The sequence below is a fragment of the Homalodisca vitripennis genome, unplaced genomic scaffold (assembly GCF_021130785.1).
Source record: "Homalodisca vitripennis isolate AUS2020 unplaced genomic scaffold, UT_GWSS_2.1 ScUCBcl_5492;HRSCAF=12231, whole genome shotgun sequence".
NCBI classification, from domain to species: Eukaryota; Metazoa; Arthropoda; class Insecta; order Hemiptera; family Cicadellidae; genus Homalodisca; species Homalodisca vitripennis.
In genome coordinates, this window is record NW_025781662.1 from 19,021 (window position 1) to 30,705 (window position 11,685).

The 11,685-nt window shown below is 31.2% G+C and overlaps 1 protein-coding gene across 1 annotated transcript; it reads right to left on the reverse strand.

Moving 5' to 3' along the window:
- Positions 1-699: 699 nt before the first annotated feature.
- On the reverse strand, positions 700-10,633 carry LOC124373433 (1,5-anhydro-D-fructose reductase-like). The gene is made up of 7 exons (XM_046831805.1): positions 10,521-10,633; positions 5,478-5,645; positions 4,584-4,781; positions 4,033-4,149; positions 3,677-3,813; positions 1,252-1,411; positions 700-1,009 (listed from the first exon to the last, which is right to left on the reverse strand). Exons 1-7 carry the CDS (start codon positions 10,620-10,622, stop codon positions 854-856), a joined length of 1,038 nt encoding a protein of 345 aa, XP_046687761.1. The 5' UTR covers positions 10,623-10,633; the 3' UTR covers positions 700-853.
- Positions 10,634-11,685: the final 1,052 nt, after the last annotated feature.

Below are 11,685 nucleotides of genomic sequence, written 5' to 3' on the forward strand. Positions count from 1 at the left end.
TATAATAAATGTAAATTAATTGACAACCTCAAAGAATAAAAAAGTGCTAAATTAAATAGATACTAAAACAGAAAATGTGTAATTATTAGTAAGGGAGATATTACCAATTTACTACTCAATTCCACATTGAATTAAAGCCTGACGTCATACATACATTCAGACATTGTTACAGTATGTAGCTACGATGGTAATTATATTTTAATGCCACTCCAATAATTATTAAAATAGAAGACAACTGAACATGGCATTGCACTAGTACCTTAATGTTAAACTTGCATTCCTAATAAAAAATTTTGCAATTATGTAACACTAAAAATCAAAGAAATTAAATTTACTTTTAAAGAATCTTTATAATCCATCATAATAAATACTTTAGCATGACAGTAAAGTAAATTATGTAAAGCATGATGTTACTTGTAGACTATTGTCATATTAAGTTTAATTCAATTATAAATATATTTGAGTACTGTTTTACTATATATCAGCAATCTGACAAAAGTTACACAATTTTAAACTTCTTCTAGTTCCTTTATAAACTTTAAAAACATAACCAAATTTTTATTTGAAATCTTATAAAAAGATATTTATTAACATGTTATAGTGATATAATGTACCAAACATTGAGAACGATATAAAGTCTATGACCTTTAAAATAACAAGAGATTTATCAACAAGTTTTGGATTGAAGGATGCAAAGTCTTAAATATTTAAATGTATATAATTGATATCTTTACAACTCACTATTCACAATAGATCCAGGGGTTACATATTAATTTATTATCATAGGAGAACACAAGATAATAAATTCTATACTGTAACATTTTTAAAACATGTAAGTTAGAGGGAAAATTGTCTAATTACGATGCTCAGGACACTTAGGATAAGGACACTCAGGATGAGTATCGTATCCTTTTCCAAGGTTTGACACGAAAAACTTTCTACCCTCTTCACCTTGATCCAAATCATTCAACTTCGCCATTTCCGTAGTGGACAGTTGGAAGTCAAATATCTGCAAGAGAAACCACAAATTAAAGAACAATCTACTGAAATTTTAAAACTTCCAATTATAATAATTTAATATATCGAGTAGTACTATTCACATAACATCATCAATTTGGAAGAAACAGAATTAAAAATAATAATATAACTATCAGTTTTATGTATCAACAATGTGCATTTTTTATTAGAAACTTATATAAAACTTAGAATAATATAATATAATAAATCAAAATATTATATAAGTATACTAACATCCAGGTTATGTTTGAGACGTTCAGGATTAGAACTTTTTGGTATGACCGCCACCCCAAGCTGCAACAGGTGTCTCAGCAGAATTTGGCCTGGGGTTTTCTTGTGGACCTTGGCTATGTGCACCACATCATCTTCTGTCATTGGTGATTTTAGTTGAGACCTTCAAACAGATAATACATATATCGTCTATGGTTTAAACCTAGAGGATTGATTTTCTTTTAGTATCACTGACTCATAATTTAGTGGCACACCTAATTTGGAGTTTTATATAAAGTATGTATTCTGGCTGCACACAACCCCTCCTCCTGACACTGGACACACATATAATTCGACCTATAAACAAAAGCATAGTTTTTATGCATCTTGTACGATTTTTATTTTAAGATTTTAAATTAAACTTCAAATAAAATTCTGTAACTAAAGAATAAGGGACAAAACAAGTAAAGAAAGTCCTAACACAAAACTGTGTGTTTGAATTTGGAATGAAAAACGCATCTTGTATGTAATAATAATTATCTTTGTAAGTAAGTTACTATTTCGATCTTTTTTATACCTTAAAAATAAGAACTGGATGTGTTGAAATAGGCTACGTGTTTAAGAAATTGTATGAGTAAATTTCTTTGAAGCGCTTACTATTTTGTGTTTTAATAATACGAATCCTTTTAAAATAAATAAAACATGAAAGCAAAGGCATTGCGCTTAAATTTGTACAGTAGGATATTTAGGTCTCTGAGCTCAATAAGCATAAATATTATATCTAAGAATTCATTATCTTCAAATTATAAGTTCACAGTCTATAAAACTATTATTGAGCTTGTAGGCGAACAAATTAGCAACAAGGAAAATACGAAACAAAGAAATTAGTTAAAGGCTCATGTTAAAGCATGATATTTAAATACATTGCAATGGATTTCCCTTACCATTTACACCTGTCTTTAGACATTATCTCTTTTCTTCGATACCATCAATGTAAACAAGGAATGGTAGAACTATTATAGTACGCTGCATGGTAACATCCATGAGTTCAGTTTTCAAACTTGGTGTAGCTCCAATTCATGTTTAAGTGAAAGATTTCTTCTAATAACAAACTTAGACCAGGATTGTCCATGAGTCAACAATGTGTTTCCTCTATGATCAATGGTTACAGCAATCACTTGGATGCTTATAAATACTGTATAGTTGGCGGATTAAACTTTCTATCTTACGGTTCAATTTCGTCAATCCAATCGTGATCCCCAGTTCCTTAACACAATAATCAGATAGAAAGCGGGAAATATGTTATTTAAAATCTTTTGTTCCTTTCTTCACAGCCGTGAAAAACATATACTTATGTTTTCAGGCTTCTTTTTACTTTCATTTTTCCCTTCTTCAAATACGTTTTAACATTTTGCATTTTATACAGCCGTACACATCTTTCCAGCACCCACCACCTCTGTTAAGGCTAAAAATCAAAATTATTTAGTTCATATTTCCCTTCACTTCTCTCTTCATTTTTAAATTAATCTATTTTCCTGTATTTGATAACCTATGGTTATGTTTTCGTCTGTACAGTCCTTTCGTACATTGTTCATGCTTCCAAGCAGGATTGTGGCTGTAGCCGTTCTATTAGCAGTTTCCGCAGCCTATATTCTCTTTACTGTTTCGTTGAAGTTGATTTATTTTACAGGTCAAGACGACTTCGTCTGATTATAGTGCTTTACTACGTGGCCGAATCTATGAGTCATCTTGTCAAGTCTATATCAGACTTGACCCTACAATCCTTCTATTCCTTTACGTACACTTGGGGTATTCATAATCTTGATAGAATACTGCAAGATGAACTTGTGTACTGGTTTTCCTGTTACTTCTCTTACATTGCTAATATCATGCTTAATGTCAAATCCTTATTGAAATGTTCAATTATATCGGATCCTTCAATGTTTGTATTAAACACTTATTACTTTACATCCTGATCTCTATGGTCCAAACTCACGCCGCACACCATCATACCAAGTGTCTGTCACACTGGCTTCTTAGTTCTCTATTTATTACTCTTTTATCTTTAATTTTGTACCAATTATCTTGCACCATCTTCATCACACGCTTCAATTAATAGTCTATCCTGCCACTAACACTTCATTTTACTTTCAGTCTAAATTCAAATAATTTCACAACCATCAGTATCTTTATACTTTTTTCACATCCTCAATTTCCTTTCTCTCTTGTTTTGGTGGAGGAAGTGGTAGAAGAGAGAGAAAGAAGGAGGTTAGCTTTGATCTCCTGATTTCAACACCTTGCACTGCTGTCCAAATATAACATTCAAAGATTCATCCAGACTCTCTTACATGGATTTCTTGGACATTACTGGGAAAACTCATAGCAGGCATGATATTGCCATTATAACTTTTAAATTCTTAATTACATATCGTTTCTATGTTATACTCACTCAGTCATGTTCTTGGGTCCGTTAAAGACGGAGACGGCAGCAGGAGAGCCGAGGCAGGCGTAGGCGGTGACGGGTACTCCGTGCTTTTCTCCCCACTCTCGTAGTTCTTTCTGCTGGAAGTATAAGTGACACTCCACCTGTTCCACAAAACATATTACATTTCATTTTTGTTAGTCATTAATATACAACAACAAAACCAACATGAATATTATGTTTTAAATTATTTTACGCATTATTCATCATCGCATTTCACACAAATTACAAAACCCGTTATACAATCTACAAAACTATTTATTAACAAAAAGACATCGTGTAAAAAGGCTAGTTTAGTCATTACGGGGAAACATAAATTTCACCTGGTTTGTGGAAGGAGGGATTCTGGCAATCTTTATCAGACGATCCATTTGGCGAATATTGAAGTCGGACACTCCGATAAACTTGGTCCTGCCAGCATCCACCTGCGCCTCCATCGCCTGCAATATCCAGTAATTACTGTTTTCAGATTAATGAAACAACGACAAAAAAAACACAATATGATATAATTATTATAGGTGGGGGTGCAATTTCTGAACAATTAGAAATTGCATACATCATTTGATTGTTACAATGCATCATTTTTGTTTTCTGGAGACCTATTAAGCGGTCAGAATGAGTATTTCAGTAAATAGGACGCCTTTTGTCGAACAGTAATAGCAATTGAAATACCTCCATACTACCATACCTCTTATATAATTTAAGTTGAAAGTAAAAAAAATAGTTTAATTATTGCTAAAAGCCTTTTTAAAACACATATTGTTTGAATAAAGTCTGTTCCAAAATTATTAGTAGCGTATATTCAACAGAGTAATAAGGCTTTTCTATATTAAAGGAAATAAAAAAAATAAAATTATGCAAATTACAGCCGTACCTTCCAGATTGCCACGTGATCGGTGTTCATATCTAGTTTGAGGTATCCATTCTTGTCTAAAGGAAATAAAACTTCTCCAGGCTGGAAACCCACAGGTTTATGCAGAAGGAACAGATCTAAGTATTCTAACTGGAGAGATTTTAGAGATCGTAGAAGATATTCTTCCACTAAGTCCTTGTTCATTGCAACCATCGGTAGCTGTAAACAACATAGAGATAAATTAAGATAGAAATGAAAGCATAATAATTATCAGTAACTTCTCTAAAACTGCAATTAACTGAATACTGCAATTAACTAACCAGTATGCTCTTAAACCAACAAACACGTCGGTACTAGTAACGGTGTTCTATGTTGGTAACTTGTTATACAACTGATATTTCAAATATGAGAGGCGATAATGATTAACCCTTTTCCCATGTTCGAACCCTTAACAACAATGAAAATACCGCTACATGGGCCGAGGCCTGTGCGTGACGGTGAGCTCTTATTTAAAATAATGCTAACTATTTCATTGTTTTAAATAATATTATTATTGTTATTTTATGTGGTAAATAATGTTAGTGCTATGAACCTTTCTGATTGGTGCTATTCATGCGTGTGCCCTCCAATAAAGTACTTGTATGTAAATATTACAATTTTCTACAAGACGTGTGTTTCTCATAGTAGACGCAATTCAAGTCATATAAATAATTTGACGCACTCTCCTTAGGGTAAAATAATTACTTCAAAAATGGTTTGGGAAAGATTACGTAACAATTTTTATTTAGAAATAATTCACCCTTATTTTTAACTAAACCTTAAGAACATAGAATTCTGAGAAAAACGTGATAAGTAACAATTTTCTGAAGAATACCAAAATCCTTAATATATAATTATTTGTTACTTCTATTTTACCTTAGTAACGATAAAAAGTTCCTCCCGCTTAATCTTCCCACTGTCCAGCCATCTCTTGAGAGCTTTCCCGATGGCTGCCTCATTGTTGTACATGTAGGCCGTGTCTATGTGTCTGTAGCCGGCCTCTATAGCCATGTCGATAACTCTTTCCACATCGTCATCACTGATCTATAGAAACATGTGTCTATTTAGTAAAGTAAGAAGTACAGTTTCCTTCATTGCTTACTGGGCACGAAACTATTTTGAATATAAACATCTCACGAGAGTAAACGTCAAACTTTGCAATATGAGTGATGGTTTAAGTTCATTTGAATACCAAAATAAATAATTGTAAAAGATTATTAAGTATTAAGTTACAAATAGCAAAACATTGTTTAGACAGAAGGTTGTAAGAACCTGCTAAATTTTCAACTATCACGATTATTTTCATTTTAGTAGTCCAAATGTGGTAATAAGAAAGACATGTTAAATTATAATAATTAATCTATCTTAACAAAAATACTTCATAAACTTCTAATCACCCCCGTTTGTTCTTTAAATTTTCTACAGGTTTTCTGATAATCATTGATTTGTTATTTTATAATCCCTGTACGTAAATTGTTAAAAACAGCTAAATAAATTTGTATAACACTTTTAAAAAATCCTTAGAAATTTTTGTCAGTACTGTGGAAAAAGTACTTTAATGTTTAGACACAATGACATAATAAATACAAACTCCAGGGGGATTAAAAATTAGAATGTTTCTTAATTAGTATATCAATATTAAAGTTTAGATATATGTAATTGATGGTGGAGTAAGGCAAACATGCAATTTCTAAATTAGGTTCTGCTGACGATATGACAATGGAGCAAGATCAATGTGGTAGTCAGGGGAGAGAGAGAGAGAGAGAGAGAGAGAGAGAGAGAGAGAGAGAGAGAGAGATTTTAAATAATTTATCATTATTAAATCTCCGATGACAAATATCCGGAAAAATCCTGTTTCCTTCACAATCCTTCCATACACAAAAATGAACTTCAAGCAAAGAAGTAATCATTTTGATAGTAAGGAACGCTGTCAATCTCAAGTTTACTTTTTACCTTTAGTCGCATATTCCGGTAGTTAAAATTAACGAAGCTTAAGTACGAATATTAATGCAAGACCAAAACCACTCGAAACTACAGGCGGTCTTTGACAATTAAATTAACCTAATAATGTAAGCTAATGTTTTTACAAAATATTTTAAATCTATTTATCTATCTATATATCTATTTATCTATGTATGTACGTATATATATATATATATATATATATATATATATATATATATATATATGTATATATTTGTCTGTATCTACTTTAGATAAGCGTAAGCTATGTGAACAATCATTATGAAAATATGTGTGTATATGAATTTTCCACGCAGAAGGCTTATATGATTCGCCCATTGGTATAACTCACCGCCAGGCGGCACTGTAAAAGAAAAAAGTTTTCAAAACGAATGCACATAATAAACTGCAATTACAAGACATTTAAGTTTATTAAATAGACAAACACAATTTAAGACGCTTAGTCTAAGCTAAGTTATGTATACTTGTCTTTAAAATAAATGTCTAGTTGAACTTAAAGCTTGAGTGTCCGAACATCTTATAATAGAGTACATGTACGTGTAAAATACACTTTTGACAGATTTTCTTGATCGTGACATCAAGGCAAACTCTAAATCGGTGTTTGAAATAAAATTAACGTAAACCAAAAGTGCTCATACACGGGCAAAGCTTACGAACAGCGTGGGAAACCGCGGGAAACAGCTAGTATACTGATAAAGATAAGCAAGTACCACAGTTCATACAGAACTGTGAGCAGGTACATAGTTCTTAAGAATTTATCCTTCCAATGGGTTCTTCCAAATAAAAATTCTGATTTTTTTTTAGCAAAAGTTTGAATATATTTTATAAATTACATAGACATTGGTAACATTTATCTAATGATGGTGATAAAACTTTAAAAATGTATATTATATTATATTAGGCCAGTCACAAAACAGTACAGACTACATATCTCTACACTGCCTTTAGAAGTTATTACGAGTGAATCTTATTCAGAAATATATTGTACTTAACTTACAATGATCATATGATTTACCCAATGTTATTGACTGATCATATTAAATCTTAAAATATTTACAGATGCTATTCTTGTGATTAAGCTTTTTACTTTTAGAAAATGTAACCCCCATAAAAACTATTATTACCAACACAATGACATAAATTCGGAAATACATTATTTTTCTTTTTTCATCATTTCTTATAAAATGTTTCACCACCATCACCATTTAAATGGTTAAAAATGCCATAATGGCAAGGTTTATATAGTGACGGGAAAATACAATGCATGGTGAAACACTAGTATTTAAAGGCGAAGTTTTGTTCCATATTTTACCACTATTTACATATCAGCTTCATAAGTTAAACATGTTTTAAGAGATCATAGCTATAACAGCATAACCATCATTACTTTATCACAAAAGATACACTATGATACATTTTACACCTTAGGTAAAATGCCAAGCAAGTGTTTCAAAATATATAAAAATAGATAAATCTTTTAGATTGTTCTGTACACACTTCATACTTATGTTTGAGATTCACCAAAAAAGTATACAATCAGTAATGCAAACTTACGCTGAATAGACATGAGATTAGTATATCTCGGTAAATGACATTTTACAATTGAGATGATTGATGTACCAATTCAACCTGCCAACATAGGCAAAGCGGATGTCCCATCGAATACAGTCATCTCTTAATTTATTATTTTCTAATATTTATTATTCACACATTTAGTACAAGACAGTGACAACATCTCGAGAGATATCAACGAATACGTGGACCAAGGTCTTAATAACCGATAAAGTTTAGTTACGTTACTAAACAAATAAAACGAGGCAATACTTTAATTTCAATTATTTTTAGTTTCAGATCCAAATTACAACCCTGTACATAACATGATATATTCTAACGGCATAAATTACGTACTAATGAGAACTATTTAAACATACACAGTTAAGTATATCAATAACGAGTATCGAGGCTATATGCAGAGAGATATTATCGAGAAAAATAAAATTTTCATTGTGAAATGCGTGATTCCCCAGAGCACATTCTTGTTACTTGGTTCAGACATGTTATATACTGCAAAAATCAATATACAAGGCTTCATTTAAGCGTTCTTATGGGTTTTAGTTATTGGAATGCAAAAATCAATATACTGTACAAGGCTTCTTTAAGGCATTCTTATGGGTTTTAGTTATTGGAATGCAAAAATCAATATACAAGGCTTCTTTAAGGCATCCTTATGGGTTTTAGTTATTGGAATGCAAAAATCAATATATACTGTGCAAGGCTTCTTTAAGGCATTCTTATGGGTTTTAGTTATTGGAATGGGATCATCATGGCCATATCAGCTGTGAAAGGTAAGTACCTCCACAACATTACACCGTTTGGGTGTCAGGAGAACTAAAACGGGTGAATATAATACTTGCTGTGTTTCCCTCCTTTCCATATTAGATTAAGTTAAGGTAACCCGGTTTTGATTATTATTGTAATTGTTACGTAATTCAAAACAAATAAGTTATTGCTAAAATAATGAAGATAGTTTTCGATTCAGCTGTTTTTTTTTTACTTGTTAAAACCGTTTTAGTCAGAGATTTTTACAATACTTTTCTGAAGATGGAAAAAAATTAAAAGCATGTTTTTATTCCGGCATTTTGACAAGTACGCATTTACCGTAGTCTGATATCTTCATGATATTAGACCCAAAGGAGACAACATATGATACTTTCCGTAGTGTTTTAGCTCTCACTCAAAACCTCTCAGACATGGATTTATATTTTGAATGTATGGCACATTTCACTTCGAATACGTTTAAAATAGAGTATAAATTTTTTTTTCTCTGGGACATATATGTCTTTTTCCATGGTAGAAAAATTTAATCAAATATGTAACGAAAAATACATTCTATAACAGGGTGAATAATTTTCTTGGAAAATCTGTAAATAACATAGAGATTACTTTTACCCAATTTATTATATTTTGGTCTTCCAATTTTAATGGGTTAATTGTTGTTTTAAATAAATTACCCCGAAATGATCTTTTTACTAGTGCTCTTAAAACTGTTACCATTTCTTACAGGTATCTCGGTTGGAGACACAGTGTATATAAATTCTGATAAATTCATTTAACTGAGATGTAGGGTGTTCCATTTTGCTCCATTGTTATTGCTCTAATGGTTTCCCTTTATGTGCCTAATATTCCTAAGATAAGTATAGCTACATCATGTCTCTATGTATACGAGTTTCGTTATTATATATTTTTCCAATTACTCATTTAACCCTTACTTACGATGACCGTTATAATTTTAACTTAAGCGCACTACTTTATAATATAAAATAATAATTTACAACATTTTGGAACACAAATCTCATTTAATTCTAAACATTGTATTTTCTTTATAGAAGAGCTTTTACGACGAGAAAATGCCAAAGAGTTCTTAGATTTGAAGTTATTAATAATATTATTGTCAAAAATTTCATCATTTTGTTTGTAATAAAACTGCTTTATATTTTATAATTAAAACAGATGTAACATTAAAACATTTAAGTTAGTCCTTTCAAATGTTTCAGTTCCAGGAAACATGTTTCTGTTGATCCCATTTATGAAACATCTGCTAAGTAAAATATATCATTTTCCATAATCCACTGTACTTGCTTCCATCCGAGATTACGTTAAATATAATGTTATGTAAATATAACTCACTATGAATAATATTAGCGTGTACTGTTGTTTGATAGTATTACCTTTATCTTATGTGTTTAGTCACATAGTCATATTTTAGTCAAATTCGAGTTTTCCATACTTTTCATACAACTAAAGTTTTGCATATATTATGTTTTGATAAAGTATTATCAATTAATAAGTGTTGTTAAAGCCATGCAACATGGTAAAACTTGGAATTAAATTGCAATGAATTGTTTCTGATGGTAATATAGTACAGTTAAGACATACCTTTTCCTCTGAACTCCGTGTCAGGGTGCCAAGGCCGATAACTGGCATTCTCATTCCTGCAGCGGAAGTGATGACTGAAGCTTTAGTCAGAGTGGCAGCCATGGTCGCGTCTGTAGTGAAAAGTAATAATCCGTGACCATATATATAGCAGCTGTGAAGTGGTCTTATCAGCAGATAGCTGATAGGAAACAACTCTCTAGATTTGTCATAATCTGGCGTTATCTACGTAGAAACACAAACGGTTTAATCTTCTTTACTATGGAGTGGTCTGGATATTACACAATAGTCTGAAATATATCAACAGGCTACTAATATTGGATTACGAGTCATACTTTTTTTATTAGCATTGCTTACATTTAAGGTGGTGCAATAGATTTTCGGTTAGTTAAACAGTTTTAATTTATAGCCTGTTAATAATCCAACCTTAACACTAAAATGAATTTCTACAATTCCACAGTAGACAGTAGGTAGATAAGATATTATTTGAAGGCATCTATTAATTATTAAAATCCGTGCATGAAAGGTGATAGGAGGGAATAACATGTTTTTATTTATTTATTAATACTGTTTTTAAGTAAAAAATAAAGCCTGTAACAAAAGATTAAGAAGTTAAAACGTAAATAAATTGAGGTAGAGGAAATAAAAGTTACTGAAAGTTGAAAGAATTTACATATCATCATCAGATGTCATGAATTCTTATCTAAAACAATGCTATTTAATTGTAGCCATGGAATTTATTTCTATCCGACATACTAACTTGTTCATAACTGGGATAAGAGCTGTCTTAAACAAGGCAATATACGGAACAGGGATATATAGATGACTAAACATCCCATAGCTATATTGAAGACAACAAATTTTAATCTAACCGATCACAACTACATACTTTATCTATTCAGATTGGATCCAAATTTCATTTAAACAACACAACACCAAAACTGGAACTCAAAACAACACACCTATTGCCACCTGAATAATTGTCATCACTCGAAATACTAACATACAAAGTTTTATATTTCTTGACATAAAAAAGGGTTCTTGACATAGTAATGGCTAGAAAAATAAATCTCAGTTAATTATTCCCTCTTCTTTATCCATTTCATGTTTCAGTATTTACTTGAAACCCTGATAAGAAAACTCCTACAACATCTCTGAGGTATCAAAG